Here is a 25,831-nt window from a genome sequence, read left to right on the forward strand (position 1 = left end):
GTTGCCATAGTAACTGATTGCATGTTGTTAATGGTTCTCAGTGTAAGCACAATAGTAAACAAGCTCGCCTCGCGCGATCGCAGAGCTAGAGGGTATCAATCGCTATCTAACTATGAGCAGTGAAGTAGATGAGCCAGCTGCAGCGAGGCTCAAAGAAGGGGCCAGTCCCAAAGTGGAAGCAAAGAAAACTAAGACAAAAAGGAAAAGACAGTGAGTGTATTCATGATGTGCATTGTGGTTGTTAGCTAGCTCCATACATTTCTACAGGAGTTTGACAATCAATCTCACCAACTGCAAGTATGATAGTGGTAAGTGCAGTATATATATGGTCTACTTGTGTGTCTATACATCAACACACCATTGATCGTATGTACATATAATTATACTGATACTGTACTTGGACTCTGCAGTTCGTCGAGTTGCTCGGAAGTTTGGGCTACGACCAGTGGGGGATGGTGATGAGTGGACCGTGTACTGGATAGACACATCTGTAATCCTGGATAGGGTCATGAGCATGAAGAGATATCAGGTAAGAAAATGGCAGAAAATTATACATATTATTATTAATTTAATATCTGCTTGTCGGTGTAGAAAATCAATCATTTTCCTGGGATGTCTGAGATATGTCGCAAGGACCTGCTGGCTAGAAACATGAACAGAATGTTTAAGCTTTTCCCAAAAGAGTACAACGTCTTCCCCAAATCATGGTGTATGCCAGCGGAGTAAGTCATTAATCATTCATTTTCTCCGCCCTTGACTAGCTACGGCAATACTTTGTTACACAGTTACAGTGACTTCAAGGCTCACTGTAGAGCGCACAAGTACAAAACCTTCATCACAAAGCCTGAGAACAGCAGTCAGGGTAAGGGCATTATAGTCTTCAAGAACCCCAAGGAGATCAGAGCAGGGGAGCACTCCGTTGTACAGCAGTACATAGCCAAGGTTAGCATCACTGAGACACTCCATCAATCTGTATCGTTTGTATTGTACTAATAATGGCCTCTCATTATTCAGCAGACTTTAGGATCAATTGTTTAGCAGACTCCTGTGCATCTGAGTGAATCTTATGTGTTTTCTCTCTCACAGCCGTTCATAATAGATGGGTTCAAATTCGACCTTCGTATCTACGTTGTGGTGACTTCCTGTGACCCGTTTAGGATCTACGTGTACAAAGATGGTCTGGCCCGGTTTGCCACTGTCAAGTACCATGAGCCAACTGGTGCCAATGTGGTGAGTCAATCTGTTCATACGCATACACAGCCCTGGGAGAACAAATTAGACATTCAATTTAAAAGCATCACTCGATATGAGAGTGGATATCAGACTACATGTATGTAGTTAGTATACATGGCACTGTTTCCTTGCAGGCCAAGCAGTGTATGCATCTCACCAACTATGCCATTAATAAGCACAGCAAGGACTTCATACGCGATGATGACAGTGGAAGCAAGAGGAGAATCACTACCGTCAATCAGTGGTTCGTTGAGAATGGATACGACCTCGCCAAGATATGGGGAGACATTGATGTGAGTTGTACACAATTACAATAACAGTTAAGTTCTTATTAGATCGGGCCCAAATTGTATATTTTTCTGGGAGAGAAATGGGCTATAAGTGTTGTTTTTTCCTACATGTACATACATACTACTATTACCTCATTTTTTTAGGATGTAATCATCAAGACGTTGATAGCTGCTCACCCAACACTCAAGCATAACTATCGCTCCTGCTTCCCCAACCACAACACTGGGAGTGCCTGTTTTGAGATACTCGGATTTGACGTTTTACTGGACAGCAAGTTGAAACCATGGCTAGTCGAGGTGAGCATTTTGAAAAGATAGTTATCTCTCCATCTTCCCCACTATCATCCACTATGATTGACAAATAGAAATTAAGTTGCAAGAATTATTAATGCTGTGGCATCTGTGTTATCTAATTTATACAACGACCAAAACTACCCACATTCTGTGACAATATACACTCTTTTATCCCCCCTCTCCAGGTGAACCACTCCCCTAGCTTCCACACGGACGCCCCCCTGGACAAGGAGGTAAAGGAAGGGCTGCTCTTTGACACCCTCAACCTCGTGGACCTCTACGCTAATGATAAGAAAAAATGTGAGGAGGAGGACAGACGCAGAGTTCAGGAGAGACTGCTGAACAAGCAGAAATCAAAAGAGGCAAGGTAAGGCAAGGCAATTTTCTTAATCTTACAGCATTAGTCGTGTGCATGTACATGTATCTATCGTGCAGCTAGTATGGTGTACACTGTGTAGCAGTTATCATGAGCCATGCATGCATGTGCTGTTAATATAATTGTGGTACACTGTAAAGTATTGTTATACAGTGTGGTGTCAATGTTCGGGTAAACATGTGCAGTCACATGGTATTTCCTCACCTCCTCCAGTACACCAGCAGTTGAAAATGACTCCAGAGCAAAGTACGAAGCTCGTCTTGGGAGCTATGAGATTGCTCACAGAGGGGGCCTGCGAAGGATATACCCAAACGGCAATGAGGATTACTATGCTCCATTCTACACTCAAAGCACTTCGCTATGTGCGGAGACAGCTGCCTCTAAAATGAGGGTCGAGCTATCCCGCCAGCAGAGGGAAGAAATCGATGCCAAGAAGAAAGAAATTGAGTCTTTCAAACGAAAACTTGGAGGTGGTGGGGGGAAGTCCAAGTCTGATGATCTGAAATCTGATGATGTGAGACCAGAAAGCCCACAACCTGCAAGGAAGGTGTCTCGTGTTAGAGCCGTCAAGCAACGACCTGTCTTAATGTACAACAGTGCTGGCCATAGACTCAAGCCAGATGATGACGTGAGTGATGCAAATATACCCATCTTTCAACAGCCATAACTTCAGTACCGTTGATCCAATGTCAACATTTTTTTAGATTTTCTGAAAGCTCAGAAAGAGACCTTTCAAATGATGTGTTTAAATCCAATATTAGTTCGGGGCCATAATTGTTATTTTTCGGCCTTGGACCATGGGCTATTATCCATGGTTTGTCCAATTTGGAAAATACTTTTATCTCTCAAATATGAACTTTGATGACACTATTTGAAAGGTCTCTTTCTAAGCTTTCAGAAAATCATAAAATTATTGAAGTTGGATCCACGGAATTCAAGTTATGGCACCTGAAAGAGTCCCTGAACCATTGATTAAATGTGGATGTAGTACTATGCACTGAAGTATGTACCGTGTGTATAAGTAATGAGTTATTGAGGAAGACCCATGTATAATGTGTATATATATACAGTCTAATAATTATCCTAACCTCCCCTCCCTATCTCCTCCTCCCAGCCCCTGGTGCCATGTGGTGATGGCGTGGCTCCACAGTCCATCAGAGAAGAGGATGAACTCGAGCGACTAGCCGGCCTACAACTGAGGGATAGTCTGGTGCGAGGAATGGGAGTATCGGAACAACTACAAGCTGTACTGGCATCTGGCACTGCACCCACAACATACGATACTAGAGAACTTTCTATTATTTCAAGAGGATCCTCGGTCGTTTCTAAATCTGTGTTCTACTCCAGTCATAGCTACCCCCACGACTCTGGTATTGAAGAATCTACCAGTGGAGTTTCATTACCTCCTGATGGTTGTTATGGGACTGAGTCAAGCCACAGTTTGTTGAGCTCCACACCGCTACACTGTCTACCAGGATCAAACTATTTTCAGCTCGACAATACATGTAACTCTAAAGTATCGTACAGTGGGCTGTTGAAGCGTCATTACAGACAGGGCATACCTGCACAGCACTCCAGTAGTGCCACGCCTACCAAGAGTCTAACAGCCGCCTACAATAGACCAAGCTGTGCATTTGGAAACAGGTGAGCTGCTTACATTATTGTACCATGTAAGTTATGTTACACTCCTGTGTGTAGTGCGTACTGTACAAATTATACGTACATTGTGTACAAGGCTTTCAGTACATTTTCCCTACTGGTAGACTTTTGTTAGAGCCCAATTGCCTACTAGAAACTGTTCTGTTGTATGTGTGTAATCACCCGCTGCTTTCTCTCCATATAGACCCACTGCCCCTGGTGCCCAAGGACGTATCAACAGAGGTACTCAAAGCCGACGGCCGCAGAGACAACCCAACTCACTGGATTTAAACGCAGAACTATTTGGTCTGTCTGTAGTCTCAGCTCCAATTCGAACGGCTATTCGTAAACAGTACCCCGGTCCCGGAATGGGTGGAGCTAGTGGGGGAACTCCCCAACAACCATCCCGCACTCACTTAGCAGCAGGTTATTTTTAATGATTTCATTTTCACTTTATTTTCTAATTAATAATTTTTGTGAACAAGATTATTATTGAGGGATAAGAAACATGAGAATTGTAACTGGTTATAATAATTATATAATAGAAATTTGAAAATTTTGAAGATAATAATTTTTAAGAGATAGTATAATTTATGATGTTAGAGTCTACTATGCCTCAGTTTGGTGTGTTTCGTTGTGAGGTAGTTCATCAGTGATGGACGTCAGCTCCGCTTCCAACTCTCTGCCTTTCTTTATAACCTCCACTTTAACCTTCATCTGCTCGATTCTTTCCTTCAGTTGTTCCCTCTCTGCAATCTGGCCATCGACTTCTTTAATCTTCTCGAGGAGGCGACAATTGAAGTACTCCATTGCTAGCACCTTGTTCTTGAGTTGTCGCACTCTCACAGCTGCCTCTTGATTGGCTTCTCTTTCGTTCAACTCAGGGTCATACACAGGTACGTGGGCAGGTATTTTAAACACATTCTTGGAGCAGAAATCAGCGAACACTTTAAACCATTTCTTATCGAATGTCTCACAGTACTCAGTCAGGAAAGAGTCGCAGCTTCTGTCAATCTCGTCCTGATTGTCAGGAAATTCATCATGAAGAGCTTTCTTGAGAGCTTTAACTGCCTCTATGAACTCGTTGTAGCCTACAGCGTAGATCTCCTTGTACAACTTTCCAGGATGGAACCCAAAGAACTCTGTAGATAGCAATTCATCATTCATTTTGCTAGCCATGTTTGAAGTTTGTGTTTGACCTTTGAACTTTTGCTGGTTGTTGTTTAACCTTTGAACTGTTGTGGCTTATCCAATTAACGAAATATAAAGTAATATTTAATAATCACTAAACAGTTTTACATGTCTAGCAGGTACGTAGGAACGTTTTGTTAAGCACACACTGTCTGTATCAGCTGAAAGAGGCGGCTATGTCACGCCAAAAACTACTGAGAACAGAGCTGTCGATTCTGGAGAAGTGTTTCCCTAAAAACTGTGACGGATGCTTTCAGATAGTAGTATCTTCTGTAGAGGAACTTGTCTGTCGATTCACTAACTCAAAAAATGGCACCTCTACTATCTACGATTTAACATGTAACATATCGGTACGTTTTTTAACTGTATTAGCAATGGTGTATCTATCTCTTCATGTCGTATCGTACAGCCTAGTTACCCGGTTGTCATGCCGATATGGATATCGGACAGCGAAGATAAGTATATAGCAGACTTGGTTGGTGAGCTCAACATGTCCGAGGCTGCTGGGTCCAGTCACCCGGTAAATACGCATGTGTGTATGGTCACTGTACGGAGTTGAACTCTTTCCTCTCGCCCTCGCAGCTTCTGTCAAAAGTTCGATACTTTATCTCACAAATGTGTGAGCATATGATTGTATCCCTCCCTCCACAAGTAGAGCAGCTATTCAGTATGGCAGCTCAGCAGGTGAGGAAACAACTTGTACTATTGTACTCTTAAAGCAACTACAGTACATTCCTAGATGTACACTGTACGTGTGTTTGATAAAGCCAGGTTAGTTGTCTCCTTGGAAACTTGTCTGGTACATGGTTTTCACGTGTTAGCATCCAGTGCTGTGGAATGTTCTTAGTGTGAATCAGCTTTTATAGTGTTTGTATTCCAATATACACATCCCTCCACTCCAACACAGGGCCAAGATTCTGACTCTGACAACATGGAAGAGGATATAGGATCTGATGAGGTGAGCCCCCCCCCCTGCACTTAGTTACCTAACATTATGGGCTCTAGTGCCTACTAATTTATTTACTCCTAATTAGGTCCTGTCTAGTGGGTTTGTGATTCCTTGCATAGCAGCCAACTTCGTGGCCGGCATTGTGTAGCTTTGTCAGTATACTACATAGCTCCCCCTACACACACGCACACACACACACTCACACTCCCCATCCCCACACACACACACACTCCTCACCCCCTCACACACTCGCAGACTCTGTCGGATGGTGACGATGTTGCCGACGGCACCGATGATGATGGAGATATAGGAGAGGACATGTTCGCTGATGAGGACCTTGACCTCCAGGCAGAGTAAGTGGTGACCTTTTAGCTACCCCACTACACCTAATGCTACTACAGTGACCAGCCGGACATTGGAGGGGATATCGGGATAGCAGAGGAGAACAAGGCCATTCTAGAGAGGGTACGAATGAATACTCGACAAGAGTACCTGGGTGGAGCTACCTCCGGGTCCATTGCTGCCACTGATCGACTCATGAGAGAGCTCAAGGATATCTACCGATCTCAAAACCTCAAAGACAGTGAGCTTATTTTGTTGACACACACACACAGGGAGTGTATCTTTGTTCAGTATTGATAGTCATTATTCAGTCGTTGAAAACATCTATTGTGTACATGTCACTGTGGTATACCACTTTCAGATATCTTCTCTGTTGAATTGATCGATGACTGCCTCTATAATTGGAACATGAAACTCTACAAGTGAGTGTCCACAATGTACACTAGTGTAGTAGCAACGTCTCTCAATTTAGAGTGGACCCGGACAGTCCCCTCTTTGAGGACATGAAGAAGCTGCGATCTGCCGAGGGAAAGGACCACCTCCTCTTCCACATTGTGTTTGATGACAAGTTCCCCTACAGCCCTCCGTTTGTGAGACTAGTCAAACCGGTTGTGACTGGTGGCTATGTCCTGGCGGGGGGTGCCATCTGTATGGAGCTCCTCACTCCACAGGTAAGGCCTGGTCATGTCGTGTAGGTACTATAAGGGCTATGGTGCTTGTATGTATGTATACTACTTCTTCCACTGGGGAGAAAACTGATACAGGATGTGCGTAGGTTTTCCATTTCCTGCTGAGGCTATGATAAGGAACAGTGTACATTACTTTCCTCCCGCTAACTCCATTAGGGGAAAACTGATATCAGTATGTGCATAGGTTTTCTGTTTTCTTCTGAGGCTAATAGCCTGCAGTACAGATAATCATAATTGCCAAATGCATGTTTATACTGTGTGTGTGTAGGGCTGGAGCAGTGCTTACACTGTGGAGGCTGTCATCATGCAGATCCAGGCCACTCTGGTCAAGGGCAAGGCTCGCATTGTCTTCAATCAAGCAAGAGTGAGGGAGTATTGTACAGTATCGTATCTTCAATCCTGTTCAGAGCCCATAGCTCAACAACTGTTTAATACTTGCACCTAGAGTTATTGATGTACCATCTGTAAAAAAAATGTAGCCATTATAATTATCTCGTGTCCTTTGTCTCCAGGGTGAGGCTTACACACTGTCCAAGGCGCAGCATGCCTACAAGTCACTAGTCAAGATACATGAGAAGAGTGGGTGGTTCACGCCCCCCAAAGACGAGGGTTGACATCGTCTCCCAACTTTGTTGCCTCCTCTTTGATTGTTTGTGTTATCTCTTATCATTTAAATCATGAACTGCTTGCATAGCTGTGAGCAGATCGCCTTCAAATTCTCATCTTATATATATGTGTGTGTGTTTTAATTAATTGTTGTATTACCAATGCCAACATTGTCAGAAGACAGAATAAGTTCCCGGGCCGAAATTTATCTATTTTAACAATAGTGGAAAGCTGATATTATTTTTTACTTTGAAGACCTTTACCTATTTACAAGACCAGGGTGGGTGTGGGGCAATCAGCCTACTGATTAGTGCATTCAAGCAGCTATTATACGAATACGAATACGAAGGCCTTCAGAGAGTTTGCTTCACTCCTGGAAGCCTTTACTAGGCATCTCCGTGAGTGTACGTACTAGTGCTAGTATCATACTGTGTGCAGCCGTGTGTCAGTGGCTACAATATATACTTTGTCATCTGATAAGCTATCCAATAGTAAACTAGCACAACACAATAGGCCTAGGTATAATGCATGCATAATTACAGTTATAGCTAGTTAACTTGTGATCCCACTCCGAAATTAAAAAAAATGCAGGCTGACTAATAATAATAATACATCCCGTCCCCCCTCTTAATATTTGCTGATTTGTCGTTCACTTCATTAAGCAAGTGTGCAATGCCAAATACATAACTGCTGTAATTGCAACCATTATATTGTGTTGACCTCATTTAGCCTATACCATCACTGTGAGCATTCTGTGTGAATGATGATGTTGACTGTGAGCTTATGATGATGCATATTGAACCACCTGTGTCTGTTTGTCCACACCTTACATTGCATAATCATGTGTTGATGTTAGTTGAGTCTACAGCCCCACTATATACTAAGTGTGAATACCCTCTTGACTGTTGTGTATAAAGGTGACGTTTATGCAATGCCAAGTATGGACAAACAGACAACGTGTTTTCAGTCGTCATCTTGTCATTCTGAAAATGGAGGCTTTCTTAGAAAAGGATATAACTAAGTCCATATGTCTCTCACTCAAATAATCTAAGACTTTACGTTCCAGTAACTAGCGGGTATTTTGCACACAGGTTGCTATGGGATACCCAATTATTACCCCTGATAATTATGGCCAGACAGATATCAGTAGTAACTTACTCACAAGTTGTACCAATAAAACCTCGTGTCCCCATACAGACAGACAGAAATGGCTAACTTCATTCGCAAGAAGAAGCGATCTCCTTTGAATATCTCTTTTGAGTGTGAGGGGTTGGACTTGTTGCCAGGTAACACTTCGTTATATAGGTACCCTACAAGTTGATACAATTCCACTAATTTCACTTCCTTGGCTATATTTATAGGTGAGATCATAGTTGCTAACGCTAAGAATGCTCAACTCATCCTGACCTTTCAAGAGAAGCTAAGTTTGGCCGTCGGTGGCGCTTTGGTGTGCACTAATTACAGGGTCACCTTCATACCGGACAAGCAGGTGCTCTCCAAGGTACAACACGTGCATCGTTGGTTCTACACTTATATTAGAGGTGCTATATTTATTGTAGCATTATACGGGCTTGTTAGTTTTACAAGAGTGTTTAATTTTAATCGTATGGTAGTCACCAGAGTGTAATGGTTGAGACTAATTCTTCTCCCTCCTCCCTTGCAGATGCACCATATTGACTCGAGTTATTTTGCTGCCAGTAGGGACATTCCCTTAGGCTGTGTGGACCGCATTGCTGTGTGTGAGTAGAAGCTTTCTTTGTAGATCACTATGGTAGCTCTTGTTTAGTGTCCACCATTTTGATCGTACCCCCTCCCCTTCAAACCACACACACAGTTTCTAACAAGAGTAAGAGAGTGTTGAATGGTTTGGCTACTCTCCCTAAAAAGATCTCTCAATTGGAGATCACTTGTAAAGACATTCGACGACTTCTCTTCAGTGTCAAACAATGTGAAAAAACGGACGTGTCTTCAGTAAGAGCATTGCATTGCTACCATAGTCTAGCTATAGCATTCTATATAGTGTCCTTTTGCAAAATATACTTACTGTATTTAATATGCTAGATATTCCCCCTCACCAGGTTTTGTATTCAAGCGAAAATTAATTATTTATTCGATTTTTCTCCGTCCCAGGTCGTTAGTGGTATAGCTAGACACTCCCACCCCGGACATGTGCATCTCCTTTTTGCCTTTGACTATACTCTCGCTCTCAAGAGGTCAAGAAGTCGGGAGACCACACCCCCTGTTGGAAGTGCCGACACGGCCATTCCTACGTTCCTAACGGCACGAGATTGGCAGAGAGAGCTGCACCGGTTAGGAGTCACCAATGACCAATGGAGGGTATCTGAGGCCAACAAGAAGTTCCTCGTTTGCTCCAGGTATAAAGAACTGTAGTAATACCAACTAGCTACTGGTCATGTGGTACAATTAAATGTTGTGTTGTATATAGCATAATTATTCCTAGAGCTCTTTTACTGTACGGAGCATTTCAGGTTGGTTGATATACGCTACTGAAGTGCAGCCTGCTGAAATGGGCCTGTTTTCGGAGCTAACTTTGATGGTCCATATAACTTGCGTTAGGAACGTCCGATATCAAATGAAAACTAAAAATGTATTTGTGCTGCTTTCCAATAGCTCGAGATACCATCGCCATGCACCAATGTACCACACTATTGTCTCCTCCCCTCCTCCCAGCTTGTGCCCTTACTTTGCCTGTCCTACCAGCTACTCTGACTTAGCCCTGGAGAATGCAGCTGGTCTCCATGTCAACAACCGCCCCCCTGTCTGGTGCTGGTCACACCCCCACACTGGCGTATCACTCACACGTGCTGCTGCCCTCGCCATCGAAGACACTATAGAAGCTCCTGACCCAGTGTAAGTTAGCTTGTATCTACGTATGCTTTAAACTGTTACCTCGGAGATTCCTACTCTATATAGAAATGTAGTCAGTATATACAGATTTAGTATCATGCAGTATTAGCCGTACATGTATTGTGTACATTGTACAGACCTAGCATTTACCTTGTAGGATATTGCTGTTCAAGTTTGCTCATTTTTGTTTTTTCCTGTATATAGTTATCTGCGGAGTGTTGCTATGGCGCGCCACGAGCAGTACAAGGCCAACAGTAAGAGAGTGTACCAGTACAACGTGAGCGTCAGGTGTGGACCACTCAAGAACTTAGCCTCAGGGTTCCCAAGACTACAAGAGCTCTGCACACCTCGTAAGAAGTTATAGCAATCACTGTGTATGGTAGCTAGTTTAATGAGTTGGTTTTGTAATTGATAAACTGCTCAGGTGTGCCTTGAATTTTCTGTCAGTGAGTGATAGCTGTTTTCAATCCTTAATCTCACAAAATAATTTGCTATTTTATTGTTTTCGCCCTCGTGCTGCTTCAGTGCTATGGCCTAACATGTGTAGGCTTAAGAGGTGTTAAGTACCAACCACCACCGACCAGTGTGGGCACATCCCCTAGCTCTAAGTATAGGTTAACTGTTCTGTTACAAAAGCTTCTAATCATGTTAATTGCCTCTTACAAGCTGCTCAACATTCAGCTGGTTTGTTCGTTACCCTAACTCTGCAGCCTCTCTGAGTGATCTGTCATCACATGACAAGCGCTGGTTAGGGGGACTGGAGGCATCTGGATGGTTGAGTACAGTGAGGTCATGTCTACTGGCCTCCAAGGAGATTGCCAACTTGATCTGTATCAAGCAGAGATGTGTCATGATATTAGGTGAGACTACGTACAATTATAATAATTATTCTGCTTCCCTGAAATAACAGTACCTCTCATAATGATAGTTCCAATGGTGTGCTAAAATACAAGTTCTGTGATTGATCAAAATCCAGCAATTTCGACAAAAGCAAAGGCCTTGCATTTCTTGCCAAATTTTAGCTGTTTTGGTAGCTACTTTAAGAGCTTGTAATTAAATTTGTGTTCAATTCATCGATGAATTTTCTAATGCTGTTCATTTACGACCCCCCACTCACCCCCCCCACTCGCCCCCCCCACTCGCCCCCCCCACTCGCCCCCCCCACACATGTACAGATGAAACAGGTAGGGACTTGAGTTGTGTTGTGTCCAGTCTAGTGCAGATGATGATCGATCCTTACTTCCGCTCTCTCTCCGGCTTTGAGCTGTTGGTGCAGAAAGAATGGGTAGCTATGGGTCACCCCTTCATGACCCGGCACAGACTGACGACCGAGGCCCCACCCACTAACAGCGAAGAACAGCCTCAAACAGGAAAGGACTTAAGTGTGAGTTAGTCAATAATTATTGTAATACTAAAATTAATTTGTAATATCAAAATATTAATATAAGTCCTAGTACACTGTAGCTATATGTAGCATGAGCTAGCTACGTACCGTATAGCGGGTATATTTCGAGGGTATAAATGTTCATGGTTTTCGCTGATTAAGCATAACCGCGAACATTTATACCCGCAAATTTAATATTGCATGCATGCTTGCTGTAAAAAGGCTCCTATTTCGCGAATTTAAGCTCCCAACTACCAATCAAACTCCCCTACTCTCCCCTCGTGCAGGCCCCAGTGTTCCTCCTGTTCCTGGACTGTGTATGGCAGCTCTCGAAACAGTTCCCTTCAGCATTTGAATTCTCTGAGATGTTCCTCCTCCGTTTCCACGATATGACTCTCCAGTGCTTGTACAACAACTTCCTCTTTGACTCGCCCAAACAAAGATTGCAAGCATCCATCTACTCTCGAAAAAGTTGTTTCTTTGGCGACGAAGATGAATCCATGGATAGTACTGAGAATAACTACGAAGGCCCTATTTTGTCAGCCTGGAACAATTGGAGATCGTCGCTTAGCCAAGAGGAAAACGAAGAGTGTCTAAACCCACTCTATTATGTCTTTGGTAGTAGTGATGCTCACTATTACTACAACAGTACCAACCCCCTACAAGCTGAGCTAACTCCTCCCACGTCACTGCTCCCCGAGAGACCTGTTGATCTAGCCACGGCTGGCAACCACGGTTTGTATAGGGACAGTCGCGACACATCCCCGGCTGATCTAGCACTAGATTCGAAAATGAGGGACTACTATCAAAGAGGACTTCTCATGCCTGAGACATCGATGTGCAATATGAATGTTTGGGGGGGTTTTTTCTTCAGGTATGTGCCGGAGCTAAGCTTGCAGCAACGAGTCACTCAAAGCACTCTTCAGAAACTCGAGAGTCGTATGGTTCGTGATGTGCGTAAGATGAAAGATGAATTGAACGAAGTGGAACTAACTGTTGGTTCATACACAAGTGATTTGACTAGCTTCATTGGAGAAGTGCTTCAGACTAGAGAGAAAGAGTTGTCGCAAGACAAAGAAATGGCGGTGGATCAAAGCCTAACTGCTCAGCCAAGACTCTCAGCTGCGATATACTCGTATGATGAACCAGACGCTAGTATCGAGATTGATAATGGAACAATGGGAGAATCTCTCAGCCAAGAACAATTGCTAGGAAATGGTGACTTGTCACAAAACTCTCTTTTGAGCAGACCCAGCCTCACTCTCTCTCTATCGCAACAAAAGACAACTATGGCAGAATTCACAGATGCTCTTTATAGTAGTCAGAGAGAGGAAGAAGGGAGGAACGTTGTTCGCTTCAAGCATCTTTCACCTCGTGCTTCATCCAGCCCCACTAGCTCCCCCGTCCCTCTGGGCCGAAGCCCTGTGATAAAGACAAGACTGAAGGTGACTAGAAGCAAGGCTAGTGATCCAATTATAGCTGCCTGGCAACACTCATCACCCAAGCAACTTTCGAAAACACCAGAAGAAAAATTTCTGTTCAAAGACTCAGACATTGTGCATTCGTTGGAATTTTCAGATGTATAGTCATTAATACTACACCATAATTGTTATCACATCACCCATTCGTGGTCTATTTGTGGTATATAAAAGTATTGAATCTAATTACAGCTGTAGTGTTACATGTGCATGCAGCTAGCCATGATTAGTGACGTAGGCTGTCATGCATTTTTTGCATAATAAAAACCGTTGATGTGTGGTTTTGTAGTAGTAACAGAAAGGAGGAGAAATGGCTCAACAGACTGTCAAGCGTGCTCTAAATGTGGTGGTGCTTCTGGGAACAGTGAGGGAGAACAACATGGGCTCCAGGGCGGCCAAGTTCATGGTCAACCAGCTCTCTAGCAAGGGCCACCAAGTGAAACTACTTGGTAAACTAAAGAAGGGTGTGGCTGCCTTGTAGAGAATTAGTTTGCTCATAGATAATTTCCGATCCCTTTCTGTGCTCTATTATCTATGGTTTGCTTTCTATTCCCTTCTAGCTATGTGATTGTAAGCATCCAGTTGCTGTGTAATAATCATAACTATCGCTATCTCACTATGTTTTTATACTCTTCACACAGATCCTGAGGTGTTGGATTTGCCTCTACTCAAGAAGGCTCTGCACCACTACCAGGACCGCACACAAGCACCCCAACTGCTGCAAGACACGAACCAAATCCTCGCTGATGCTGATGCTTTTGTGTTTGTATGTGCAGAGTACAATCACTGTCTACCTCCTGCCCTCACGAACATGGTGGCCCACTTCCCTGCAACTTCATTCAAATATAGACCTGCTGGGATTGTCAGTTACTCTATGGGACCATTTGGAGGGCAGAGAGCTGCAATGCAAGCCCGATGTTTGCTTGGAGAAATCGGATGCGTTAGCCCATCGTTTCTGTTTGCAATTCCGACCATCCAGACACAACTGAGCGAGACAGGGGAGGCAGTAAACGATCGGATGACGTCTAATGCCGACAAGCTCATCACTGAACTTGAATGGTACGGCACAGCTATAGTGAACCACAAGGAAGCAGTGGGGCGACCAAGTTAGCTAGATAGGGACACATTATTTATGTAAGATGTTGATGTTTGGCTGGACAGAACTATAGTCTTAGAAAACTTAGTGCTAGTGTTGTTTTATTCAGTATACATGTACCAGTACCAGATATGAGAATCGGATATATAGTAGATATAATTATGTAGCTCACATTAAATTTTACTTCCGTTGCTGCTATAAAAGTTGAAAATGTGGGGGTGGGTGCGGGGCAAGGTACAAGCTCTGCGGTTTGTTTGGGAGATCCCCTCTCTAGATAACGTATTAATTAAGTCTATGAAGAATCAGAGAAATGGACCCAATTGCCTTGTCAATGGAACCAGAGGACGCTCTACCCGTCAAACCAACCAAGAAGATGTCAGTAGACTCAGGAGTGGGTCCTGGAGTGATTGACACAGCCCTTGAGGCCGGGGAAGATGGTGTGGATGGCTTTACAACCAGAGAAGCTAAACTGCTGCAAATGTACTACAGCAAGCTGCTAATAGCTATGGAGCCAGAAATACTCGACCTCAGTGCTGAACTATTCTCAAATCAGAAGATCACACGTGAAACAAAGTATAAAGTAATCAATTGTCCCTACACACCCTCTAGAGACAAATGTGCGATTGTTCTCAAAGACATTGAAAGCAGTGTCTTACTAGAGCCACAGTTCATGTCTGATTTACTCTCATTTTTCGATTTGGAGGGTCCAGATATTCTAAAGCAGCTTTCTAAAGAAATGCGATCTAAACTTGAGTCAATGCCACCTACACCCTTACATTTAATGAGTGAACCGCTTCTAAGACCAAGAGGAAAGATTTGCTTCAAACCTTCCGCTAGTACCCCTGTTGGCTTTTCCCCTGGGCTAAGCTCTATGTGTGAGCATTGTGAGTTTCAAAACAAAGCCTTTTTAACCATGTTCGAGAAATTTTGCCAAGACTCCCTCAAAGCAAGTCTCAATTTGACTGAAACTGAAGAACCAAATGATAACAATCACAGTTTAGGTGACGAGTTGCTAACAGAAACAGACACACCACCCACCAGCCATGGCACTCTACAAGCAAGTCTGGACTCTGAGTTAATGAAAGCATCCACCACTCCCTCCGATAGCTCTGGGCCAAGATCTTTAGAGTCTACTCTTTTCAAGCCCGCACCACCAAGTATAGAGCGACAATGCTCCTACGACAGTGTGGGAGGGAGTGACGAGTATTTTGCCAAGCTAACCAATGATTTCATAGAAAAAATCAAGCTTTTTCACCACAAGCAGAAGCAAAGCAAAAAGAGAGCTCTTAGTGAAAAGAAAGTTATCAGCGAAACACTCGAGCGAACTGAAGAAGAATTCAAAAAGATGTCAATGGAAAGAAGTGTAACCGAACAAGAACTGTTTGATGCTCAAGAAGAAATTTCTGTTCTTAAAAAGTCGTTGGAAGATGCTCAAGCTCGCCAAACAGAGCTAGTAAAAGAAGTGCTTCAATGCAAGCAGCAGCTACGGAACGAGAAATGTGTGAACGGAAGTAGTATGGACTGTAAACACTTTGCAAGATGCTCGTCACTCGAAAGGGATAACGTTTCCCTCAAGAGGCAAGTAAAGAATCTCGAAGATTATAGTGCTGAGTACAAAGCCAAGATAGAAGGCCTGGACATACAAATAGCAGTGCTTCTAGGAAAATAGACTAAGTACTCACTGCATGCTCATGGACTCAATAGAATTTTTATCCCTCCCCCAGATAATACTTTTACAGCGTGTAATAATTATTATTATATAATTTATACACATTTCATAATGTTCTGTGTTGGCAATAACAATTTTTTTATGAAGCATGGTTAAATCAATGTTGACAAGTACACCAATATTCTAAAGTTTGACAGCATACTTGAATTGTTTTTCTTTTACCAGTGATGCTACACATTGGAGCTACATCAACTGACTGTTCACTTTCGCTATCAATAAAAGAGTTCTCGGAAGTTGAGGTCGATTCAAACGATTCTGATTCGTATGATTTCACACTGGGAGATTCAGATAGTGTACTGCTGGCCCTGCTTGTCTTCTTCTTGACAGCAGCAGGGTCTTTAGGGTAGGCATGCTTCATGCCTCTAGCTGGGCACCATGCACGAGTGTGGATCTTAGGTCGCTTCTTGTATGTGTACTGAGTTTTAGTTGTCTGTAATACGTCGTCTTTTTTAGATCTCCATGCTTCAAAGGCTTTTTTTGAGTCGTCAAGTCTTTCAGTTTTCTGCTGTCTGGATTTGCCTTCTAGAATTTGTTTTTCTTTATGTTGCTTTTTTCTATGCTCTTTCAAGTGACCGTCCTTTTTCTGTTTCCTGCAAAGTTGAAGTACAAAGTCAAACAAAATGAATGCTGTAACTATAATAATACACATGTGTGCATACATACATACATTTTAGTCGAACAATCCAAGGAATGTGAACTAACAAATCGGGTACTCTAATTGCTATGGCATACCAGGCGTTGAAAGCATGTACAGCATCGTCTGTTTTCTCAGTCATTTTTTCAATATTTTTCTTTGCCTCCTCCTCTCGCTTCTTCCGGAGTTTTCTCTGTTTCTTCACCAAGTCTCTAGTTTTCTCCTCCCTCCATTTCTCAGACACTGCCTGAGTGGCTATCATCTTCTGTCTTTTCTCCTCTTCTTCAAGCTCTTTCAGTTTAGCCATTTCTTGTTTTGTTTTTGATTTCTTTTGGAGTTCTTCTGTCTTCGATTTGTTCCATCTTTCCACGGTCTTTTTTGCACGCTCTACCTTCTCAGTCTATAAGAGAAAACAAACAGAGCAGCATCAGTTTAAGAATGGAGAAGCCATTGTACTGGGTTTACATAACAGCTCAAATTGTTTACACAAGAGCTTGTACAACAACTATATACCAGCTTTTGACAAGCTACATGCAACAACTTTGTACAACACACACATAAATCCACCTCTTTTAGTTTCTTTTTCATTTGTTCTTCGTTCACTGCCCTCTGTTTGGAACTCTGGTCCAAACTGATACTTGTCCTTTTCTGTGATAGCCAGCTAGAATAGCAAGCATCTCGTACATCTACTGAGCTGTTGAACTTTTCCACACTAGAGCTTTTTGCGATCTTCACAGGCATTCGTAATGTCTTCCCAAGATCACTAGTTTTGTTCCCTCTCCATGCTTGCTTAGAGTTGGAGGTGTCTTTATTTGATCCTGAACGGTCCTTGGCCAGCGAGCTTTCTAGCCGTGCAACTAACTCGTGCGTTGACTCTTCTTCAGAAGAGCTTTGTGAATAAGACAGATCCTCCAGAAACTCATCAGAATATTCACTGTCAATATCACTTTCTTCTAGATCAAGCGTAGCCATTAATTAATTTATACTTGTCACAAAATCAATCAAAACGGGTTTTTTGTTATTGCTAAGGGCAACGCCATGGCAACAAGTGAATTCTTCTACTATCGATCCGATTAATTTTGCAGCTCTCATGCAAAGATGATTGCTTCAGCAGAGTCTGATCTGTATGCATGTGGACGCAGAGTGCAGTACATCCCTTCCCCCTCCCTCAGTCCCAGAGCAAGTTCTTCTAGTAGCAAGAGAGGTCATGAGGTCGGTCATGAGAGACCAGGAGCTGCCACCAAGGAGCACTCTCACAGAACACCCAAGCAACTGCCACCTCTCAACAACCATCTCAAAGAGCTTGGGAAAAGTCTAGACTTCAATGATGAAGTTGTAACTGATATTAGCCCTCACCTGCTGAGCTACGCAAAGTCAAAGAAACGCGACATCAAGTGTTTATTTCGTCCGGATGATTTGGGAATCAAAACGTACTCCAGACCTCCTCGGAATGCTCCGATTGGACGCCACAATTGCCGTGGTGATATGAAACGACATCTCCCTTGTCATTTAGTTGAGTCACCCTCCAGACATACTAACAGAGGAATTGATGACAAGAATGGTGTGTTGGGGTCAAGACATTACAGTACTGATTTGAACTTGCCGACTGGTTCAGTTACGAAGACCACTAACAAAACAGGAATATACATGGCACCCTCAACCAAATCTGTCTTATGGGAAGACGAAACTCTGGGCAAAGTTAGCAGCTACACAGCTAGGAGACTCACAGGAAAACCAAGCAATATATCCATCGAGGATTCAAGCAGATCGTTGTTACTTAATAGGCAATCGAGATCCTCCATTGTGAAAAACGCTTCAAATTTGTCATGTTTCGATATGTACAATGATAGTGAGGGACTAGTGTCTCCACCTCCACGAGACTATCTCACTGAGTTTCAAGATGGGGCACGTCCAGTACACCAGAAAATGGCCGATCGGACCAAGCTCGTTCTGGACAGTGGTGCAAAGTTTGATGCAGTGGTAGAGGATTCGTTTCCCTATTCTCCCACTGAGTGGTGTGGAGCCGCAGGTGAGGCAGAAAAGAAGGAGACAAAGATAGAGAACGTGCGAGGGTACAGGAAATGGTTGGACTTTCCTCAGCCAGCTCAAGTAAGAGTCGTAGGCGCACCTCTTGTTAACATTAGAAGTTGTTTGTTAGTTAGCGGGTAGTAATATTAGATTAACTTATAATGCACAGACGAGTGAGGATCTCCTGTGGGCGTGTCACGATGTCTCTGTCCTCCCTCCGTCCCAGTCCTCTGAGTCCACTCTCATCTCACGCAGTCAGGGTGGCAAGAATAAGGAGTTGTTTGATATCAGTGAGCTCTAGCTGTTCTTCTTACCACCAGTTACCTAGTTAGATCCTGTGAATCTATTATAATAATTATTGCAAGCTGCATGAATGTTGCCTGTGTGCCATACTTTAATATTACTTTCCCTCCTCTCTCTCTCTCTCTCTTTAGTGCACGAGTGGCATAAGAAGTGGCAGCTCCATCTCCAATTAAAGGACGTTGCCGACCATAACTCCATCCTGGCGGACCTACAAAATGTCTGTGAAACTACTCGTATGTTAGCAATCACGTCGATAGCTCTACTAGCTGAACACCGAGCACTCTCTGAGATGAAACTGAGTCCCTCAAGCTCCTCCTCTTCCTCTGCTGCTGAGAAACATGAAATGGTGGAGGCTTTGACACAACAACTGAAGGACACCACAGAGCATGTCAGAGTGCCCAGTGCAATCACCCTCTATTGTATGGACAAGCAGAATGAACAAGTATGTTTTACAATTTTCTACAGCTAGCTAAAAAAAATAATTACAGTTTTTGCACTCGTAGAAGCTTGAATAATTTCGTTTGACAGCTATAATTATGTAGTACCATGAGTACTTCTGGTAGTAATTCACGTTAGCTTTGCAGCAAATTTTTGTCTATACGACATGTGTATGTAGTCTATTTAGGTGACAGAATTGTTGTATTGCCTCACCCTCTGTTAGGCTGAGAAGGTTTTGCTGGCTGCTATCAGTGGAGCCAATGCTGTGGAGAGTTGGGCTAGTGTCCAGGTGCTGGCTATAGTGGGTGTGACCACACTGGCGGTGGTGGAGGTGCTCCTGCATCACCTGCAAGATCATTCAGGTCTCACTGCCAGGAGAGCATCACAACTGCTCGCCTCTCTCAGCTCTAAGACAGTTAGTGTATACCCGTATTACCCTTGGTATTAGCATATACATGTATACACTGTACATGTAGTAAGATATGTAGTTGAAGTGTGCACACAACATCAAGCGTACGAAACTGCTAATCTGGTGTTCATTTTCCTAGTACATACTGTACCCTCCCCTCTCTCTATGTAGCATCTTGTTCACAGCCTCATCTCTGAGAGCCTCAACTGCTCTGGCTGGTTGGAGAGACTGGCTGCCTGCCAGATGATGCCCAAGCTTTACGGAGGCATCAACAAAGTGAGTCACACACTGTACCCACCTATCATGATCACCCCTCTACAGCTGGTGAAGTAGACATTATTGTACAGAGCTCTGTAAGGCTTAGTTGTCTATGTGTGTGTGCACTCTTGTAGGATGTATGTCAGAAGCTGGTGTACTTGGCTTGGAATGACTGGAGTCCAGAGGTGAGGACCGGAGCTTCTCAAGCACTGGGCCTTACAGGACATGGGAAGGTGTGTGCATGTGCAAGCACTTATCTCAGTGCTTTCAGAGCTACTAAATGCAGTATTAAAACTTGCATAAGTCAGTTCTGAAAACAGCCCCATTTCAGCCCCACACTTTTCCCAAAAAATGGAAAAGTTGAGCCCAATTTCTAATAACCATTGAGAGATAGTCCCTAGCAATACAATATCAGCTCAAAGTAGTTTTTTTTTGTGAGCAATCATTTGTTTATGGGTTATCTTTGAACACAGATGATTCATGATGAGGTTGGGCGGAGACTCACTGATGCCTCGGAAATCATTAGATTGGACGCATTGAAGAAGGTGTGGCTACATTAAACTAACATACTTGTGTGTACAGTGTATTCACCACCATAATTATATCGCCTACATGTATGCTATTGTTTGAGCTAATAACACTCAGTATGAGTGTAGTGTACAGCTTAGATTTCCTACCATCCTATATTTCCCACCCACCCACTCCACGGCACTATCCCCACCCACTCCACCCACTCCACCAGCTCCACTCCCTCCACCTAATGACGGCCCAGCTACTCCCTCCATTCCTCTCTTGTTTCTCAGACACTCTCATCTCTATACGCATACAAGCCGTCAAAATGGCCGGAGCCCTAAAACTCACCCACAACAAAGTTCGAGACACCCTCCTCTCTCTATTAACACACGACTCCAGCTGGAAAGTTAAAGTAGCCACCCTCCAGGCTATAGCCGAGTGTGGGGTGGTGGATGAAGGGCTAGTCGCGCAGTTGGTGTGGGTGATACGGTTTGAGAAGCTGGGGAATGTTCGTGCAGAGGGTTGTCGGACCATAGGCAGACTGGGGCTCAAGGAGGAGAAGGTTGTGTGTACTCTTAGGGACCTGCTCACTGTAGAGGATGACCCTGATGTTAAGAGGTCAGTTACTATGTACACCCAGTGACCTGATGTTAAGAGGTCAGTTACTATGTACACCCAGTGACCTGGCGTTAAGAGGTCAGTTACTATGTACACCCAGTGACCTGGCGTTAAGAGGTCAGTTACTATGTACTTCCAGTGACCGTGGCGTTAAATTAGAGCCGTTATATGACATGTACCTTAATCAGTACATGTACATGCAGTGATACAGCAGCGACTATTTTTATACACTGCTTATTGTTTTATATAATCTTACCATAATTATACTCTCTTTCACTATAACGGTTTTTATCATAAAATTAATGTAGTACACTGACCCCCCCCCTCTCCCCCCCCCTGTGTGTAGTGAGGTCACCCGGACATTAGAGCAGCTGGGTTCTCGTGAAGGGCCTGAGGACGACATGCTTGAGATGATCTGCTCTGAGGTGAAGAGGCTAGGTACCCAGGAGACTATCACTGCAGCTGTGTTGGGCTCTGATCGTAACACCATCACACATAAGGCCATACTAGGAGCCATGAGGCCAGAGTTAACCACTAGGGACAGGCTCAACTACACAGGGCCTAGGTAAGTAGTGATATACCTGTAGACAAAAGCGTAAGTGGGCAAAATCAGGCCTGTTTTCGTCGCTAATTACGTTTGAGAGGGCCGCCTACCATCACTTGTGTTGCGTATTTAATTTAGGAAATGTTTGTACAATAATAATTATGGTGTGCATATATCAGTAATATCCCGGGCCAAAATCTTTCATTTTCTGAATCTGTTTACTCCCCCCCACACACACACACACAGAGCTTTGACACACAGACAAGACTCCAGTAGAGAATGCCACACAACTTCCAATGCTTTAACAACTGAGACCACCACACTTGATATACCACCGTCCACCCTCCGTTCACCCAGCGTCCAATCAGATTCCTCGACTCGCTCACTCAGAGTTGGCCATACTGACACTGGCAACCCTGCAGTGAGATGCAATGCAATGGACATTGTGGCTGCTAGCACCAAAGAGAAGCTGCCTGATATCCAAGCAAGAAGACACAAAAATGAGTGGAGTCCCGATAGAGAAGGTATTGATGGACTTCTCGGAGATATTAGAACATCTTTAGACATGGACTCCGATACTTAACATTATTCCATTTGCTTGTGTGTTGTATTGTATGTGCTTTTTCAATATCTGAAGTTTTGCTATTCCTTCAATTTCATCCGAATAACAGTGTTTGTAGGAAGTATGCATGCAAGATCTGCATTTTTTTTTATGAATGTACATGTATGTAGCTCTATACAGTAACATAAGTATACATGTATATACGCATAACACCTTAATTCTACCATTAAAATTAAAATTGAGCAAAATAATATTGATTTTTCAACAAACAAATTAATTATATATATGATTGTTAGAACAAAGAACAAACTGATTTCGCATTGTCCATTTAATTCACAGGCACAAAAATTAACGTGAAAGCTGATCTAACAGGAAATTATTATTGTATGTGCACTCAAAAATAACAGAGCTACTGACATATTGCTACAACGACGACGACAACGTACATAGTCACATTGATATCTACATTCTTGTGTAGTCTAATCAGAATCCTCATCTTCGCCGTACTCTGCACCCCCAGAATCTGATAAGGAGACAAAAAGGTAAAACACTTGCAGTGGCTAAATAAGTGGTGCTCCTGAAATAATAGCGGGTTAGCCAATAATATTAGGCTGATAAGTATGTGGCTATAGCAACCAACTGAATGTAATAAATACTGATCAGAAGCAACGCTAGGTCTAATTTAAAATTGTACTTAGGCTGTATAAGAGGCTATTATTTAATCATTACTATACATGTAGATAGGACTTTCAAAGGGCTACAAAATGAATCTTTAATTATGAAAAATGCACAATCCTAACTCAAGTTATGAGCACTCAAAGTTAGATATCAAATGCACAATGTACTGAACAGATCGAGCTACAGTACTATTCTTACAGAACTCTAGTCTGTCTGTAAGTAGACTAGCCAAGTGGAGTGACTCACCTCTGATCATGAGCAGACGTCCCACCTCGGGGTTCTTGGCAGACAGGTCGTAGGGCAACTGCTTCTCATTGTTCCTTATTGTCGTGTTGGCTCCTAATGACAACACAAGAACAGTGATTACACACAACCACTAGTACATGTTAGGGAGACTATTATACACACACTGAATAAGTATTACGGCATGTACACTAACTGCACGCCCCCTCCCCCCAGGCATAACAATTACAGGGTTCAAGGTTCAACACACACTGTACAGTATTAACAGCCTTAGGCCAAGACATCAACTTAGCCAACACATTAGAAGTTCAAAGTACATCATTTTAACTCCTACCGTTTTCCAAGAGCAACGCCACGACGTCAGCATGTCCCTTCCAGGCGGCATTATGCAGGGGGGTGTCCCCTAGCTTGTTCTAAGGGGGGGGGAGAATGATGGTGTCATAAGAAAATAAAAACTGAATGTGTAATACATGTACGTACCATGTAGAACACCAGTTTATATTAGTATGGGTCGATTTGTAAACAAACAGATGTGCATGTTGACATACCTGCGCATTCAGCTCAACATTTTGGACCTTCAATATCGCCTGTGCACATTCTGTGGAACCATACAGTGTGTTAATAAGAGGGTGTGGTTGGGGTGGAGTCTATCACTATATGGGGGGAGAGGGTACAAATGTACTGTTGAGGGCTGTAAGGACTCTAATGTACACAATGACAGCGTATGTACCTGTATGACCTCCACTGGCTGCCCAGTGTAGTGCAGTTGAACCAGACTTGTCCAGTCCATTCACAGATACCTGCAGGAGGAGGTCATTTCAACCAACAATGTACTTGATACAATACAATAGCTAATTAATGTATGCATGTAACAAGACCTTTCACAGGCTGTATTCACTGAAATTAAACTGTTATTATCTCAATGAACCCACTCACTCTGTTTGCGAGACACTCATCTACGAAGGGAAGGTTCCCTCTCTTAGCCGCCTCATGTAGTGGGTTCACAATGGTCTCAGTGTTCCCCTCAACTGTAGGAAACAAGCGGCCAGGTCACACCCCCCTAACAGTCTGGGGGTCACTATTCCACACCCCCCTTAAGGTCCGGCAATAATGCCAGGCCTACTACACTACATATAGTGGTCTGACACACAATGAGACTAACTACATGTACAATAGCACAAGCAATAATTATACTAGATACAGACACTGGGAACATACAATAGACAACACTAGACACATGGCAGTAGACACATGGCAGTACGTACGTACAACTGTAGCTATATTGACACGGCACAAGGACTCACTATAATTGGACGGAATAAGACCCGCCTTCTTATTACACCGTGCTCTCCACCATCCGTCTTCATTCTGTAAAGGATGCACATGAACAACCAGAACAAGGTACTGTACAGTCATGGACAGTATTGTAACAAGAAGATATGTACACGTGTACAAATAGTACGGTGGCTATAGTTATAGATTCCGGGCATTTTTCAGTAGTTACGCAGGTTAGTTACAGTGTATATATATATATACAAATATGGGCATTCCTTATATGGCATATACCTTCTCTGTGATATAGAGTGTGTCCCCTTCCTCGAAAGAGAGCTCGTCCACCTGAGTGTGTGGGCGGGAGTGCCATGGTAACGGCATTCGTATATATATATATAACGTGGAGGCAACGAGGCATGACCCAGCCAATATGACCACACACACCCAATTATACTAATATAGTCAGCAAAAGCCATACAGACTAGAACAGGATGGTTTGACTATATATGGACAATAACCATCGACTAACACACAGTCTACTATCATTAATTTTGATTGACGTTATCTGCTTATCCACTTGCCCTAAAATAAACTGAGAGTCTAACAAAATAAACCTTGGGGAGTTCGTTATACGCACCTGTCTAGAACACTCCCGGGCCCTCTTAATAATCACTAGGTAGGTACATGGCAACTGCACTGTTTGAATTAAGCAGCTTAACCCTTTGTACACCCAATTAATCATAGTATACGTATGTATATGTAATAAGTATGTACAGACTAAAAACGATAGATCAGGTTCGTGTTGTCTTTACCTGCTGTGCGGCATATGCGTAGATAGCTCGTACCACTTCAACATGGCCTGTGGTATAACAAGAATGTTTATGATATCTGCTCATATGATCATATGCATTACAACCATCAACACGACTCGACTCGTATGCATGCTACATGTACACACACACACTCATCTGAACTGCCTCCAATATGCTAACACTCCTACCTGGCTTTTTAGGTACTGGTTTTGGTGGGGCCGGTTTCCTAGACATGGCGGCAGCAACTCTCACAGCGAAGCAGTACGTACACTAGTATAGTAGTATGTATAAGAATATTCCCCAAGGTTAACAGTTGTAGACTGGTAATTAGTTCACGTGCGTAGAGAGAAGCGAAG

The 25,831-nt window shown here is 43.2% G+C and overlaps 9 protein-coding genes across 11 annotated transcripts; 6 read left to right on the forward strand and 3 right to left on the reverse strand.

Annotated features, from left to right (window-relative positions):
* The first annotated feature begins 4 nt into the window (after positions 1 to 4).
* On the forward strand, positions 5 to 4,338 carry LOC135338217 (tubulin polyglutamylase ttll6-like). The gene is made up of 12 exons (XM_064534275.1): positions 5 to 210; positions 268 to 308; positions 411 to 529; positions 592 to 722; positions 786 to 942; positions 1,087 to 1,230; positions 1,368 to 1,526; positions 1,668 to 1,820; positions 2,003 to 2,184; positions 2,407 to 2,821; positions 3,308 to 3,837; positions 4,037 to 4,338. Exons 1-12 carry the CDS (start codon positions 113 to 115, stop codon positions 4,266 to 4,268), a joined length of 2,361 nt encoding a protein of 786 aa, XP_064390345.1. The 5' UTR covers positions 5 to 112; the 3' UTR covers positions 4,269 to 4,338.
* On the reverse strand, positions 4,303 to 5,060 carry LOC135338242 (uncharacterized). The gene has a single exon (XM_064534302.1). The coding sequence runs from the start codon at positions 5,008 to 5,010 to the stop codon at positions 4,441 to 4,443; it is 570 nt and encodes a 189-aa protein (XP_064390372.1). The 5' UTR covers positions 5,011 to 5,060; the 3' UTR covers positions 4,303 to 4,440.
* A 24-nt stretch (positions 5,061 to 5,084) lies between these two features.
* On the forward strand, positions 5,085 to 7,770 carry LOC135338225 (ubiquitin-conjugating enzyme E2 Q2-like). The gene is made up of 10 exons (XM_064534285.1): positions 5,085 to 5,372; positions 5,432 to 5,542; positions 5,605 to 5,706; positions 5,930 to 5,980; positions 6,227 to 6,324; positions 6,373 to 6,554; positions 6,675 to 6,735; positions 6,786 to 6,984; positions 7,271 to 7,366; positions 7,515 to 7,770. Exons 1-10 carry the CDS (start codon positions 5,199 to 5,201, stop codon positions 7,614 to 7,616), a joined length of 1,176 nt encoding a protein of 391 aa, XP_064390355.1. The 5' UTR covers positions 5,085 to 5,198; the 3' UTR covers positions 7,617 to 7,770.
* A 78-nt stretch (positions 7,771 to 7,848) lies between these two features.
* Positions 7,849 to 13,524, forward strand: LOC135338215 (myotubularin-related protein 10-A-like). Of its 2 annotated transcripts, none has more exons than XM_064534273.1 (11): positions 7,849 to 8,006; positions 8,806 to 8,894; positions 8,970 to 9,109; positions 9,272 to 9,347; positions 9,443 to 9,579; positions 9,739 to 9,983; positions 10,300 to 10,479; positions 10,681 to 10,826; positions 11,187 to 11,336; positions 11,652 to 11,860; positions 12,148 to 13,524. In XM_064534273.1, exons 2-11 carry the CDS (start codon positions 8,816 to 8,818, stop codon positions 13,444 to 13,446), a joined length of 2,661 nt encoding a protein of 886 aa, XP_064390343.1. In that variant the 5' UTR covers positions 7,849 to 8,006; positions 8,806 to 8,815; the 3' UTR covers positions 13,447 to 13,524. The 2 variants fall into 2 exon arrangements, with proteins under 2 accessions (XP_064390343.1, XP_064390342.1); XM_064534272.1 differs by having other exon boundaries at positions 7,853 to 8,012.
* Positions 13,525 to 13,579: 55 nt separating this feature from the next.
* Positions 13,580 to 14,617, forward strand: LOC135338240 (uncharacterized). Its single transcript, XM_064534300.1, has 2 exons — positions 13,580 to 13,787; positions 13,980 to 14,617. The coding sequence occupies exons 1-2, from the start codon at positions 13,649 to 13,651 to the stop codon at positions 14,447 to 14,449; spliced, it is 609 nt and encodes a 202-aa protein (XP_064390370.1). The 5' UTR covers positions 13,580 to 13,648; the 3' UTR covers positions 14,450 to 14,617.
* Positions 14,618 to 14,687: 70 nt separating this feature from the next.
* Positions 14,688 to 16,254, forward strand: LOC135338222 (uncharacterized). Its single transcript, XM_064534282.1, has one exon. The coding sequence runs from the start codon at positions 14,745 to 14,747 to the stop codon at positions 16,101 to 16,103; it is 1,359 nt and encodes a 452-aa protein (XP_064390352.1). The 5' UTR covers positions 14,688 to 14,744; the 3' UTR covers positions 16,104 to 16,254.
* Positions 16,166 to 17,828, reverse strand: LOC135338224 (nucleolar protein 58-like). The gene is made up of 3 exons (XM_064534284.1): positions 17,365 to 17,828; positions 16,896 to 17,197; positions 16,166 to 16,753 (listed from the first exon to the last, which is right to left on the reverse strand). Exons 1-3 carry the CDS (start codon positions 17,767 to 17,769, stop codon positions 16,261 to 16,263), a joined length of 1,200 nt encoding a protein of 399 aa, XP_064390354.1. The 5' UTR covers positions 17,770 to 17,828; the 3' UTR covers positions 16,166 to 16,260.
* A 4-nt stretch (positions 17,829 to 17,832) lies between these two features.
* On the forward strand, positions 17,833 to 22,562 carry LOC135338214 (HEAT repeat-containing protein 4-like). 2 transcript variants are annotated; one of them, XM_064534269.1, is made up of 10 exons: positions 17,833 to 18,906; positions 18,995 to 19,115; positions 19,260 to 19,570; positions 19,790 to 19,981; positions 20,147 to 20,251; positions 20,368 to 20,466; positions 20,707 to 20,778; positions 20,976 to 21,364; positions 21,711 to 21,929; positions 22,155 to 22,562. In XM_064534269.1, the coding sequence occupies exons 1-10, from the start codon at positions 17,896 to 17,898 to the stop codon at positions 22,489 to 22,491; spliced, it is 2,856 nt and encodes a 951-aa protein (XP_064390339.1). In that variant the 5' UTR covers positions 17,833 to 17,895; the 3' UTR covers positions 22,492 to 22,562. The 2 variants fall into 2 exon arrangements, with proteins under 2 accessions (XP_064390339.1, XP_064390341.1); XM_064534271.1 differs by lacking the exons at positions 21,711 to 21,929; positions 22,155 to 22,562 and adding an exon at positions 21,443 to 21,681 and having other exon boundaries at positions 20,976 to 21,403.
* A 146-nt stretch (positions 22,563 to 22,708) lies between these two features.
* Positions 22,709 to 25,829, reverse strand: LOC135338239 (osteoclast-stimulating factor 1-like). Its single transcript, XM_064534299.1, has 10 exons — positions 25,664 to 25,829; positions 25,476 to 25,522; positions 24,958 to 25,008; positions 24,696 to 24,759; positions 24,328 to 24,419; positions 24,122 to 24,191; positions 23,940 to 23,989; positions 23,726 to 23,804; positions 23,395 to 23,487; positions 22,709 to 22,993 (listed from the first exon to the last, which is right to left on the reverse strand). The coding sequence occupies exons 1-10, from the start codon at positions 25,707 to 25,709 to the stop codon at positions 22,950 to 22,952; spliced, it is 636 nt and encodes a 211-aa protein (XP_064390369.1). The 5' UTR covers positions 25,710 to 25,829; the 3' UTR covers positions 22,709 to 22,949.
* Between the last annotated feature and the right edge of the window lie 2 nt (positions 25,830 to 25,831).

Source organism: Halichondria panicea, chromosome 7 (assembly GCF_963675165.1).
Source record: "Halichondria panicea chromosome 7, odHalPani1.1, whole genome shotgun sequence".
NCBI lineage: Eukaryota > Metazoa > Porifera > Demospongiae > Suberitida > Halichondriidae > Halichondria > Halichondria panicea.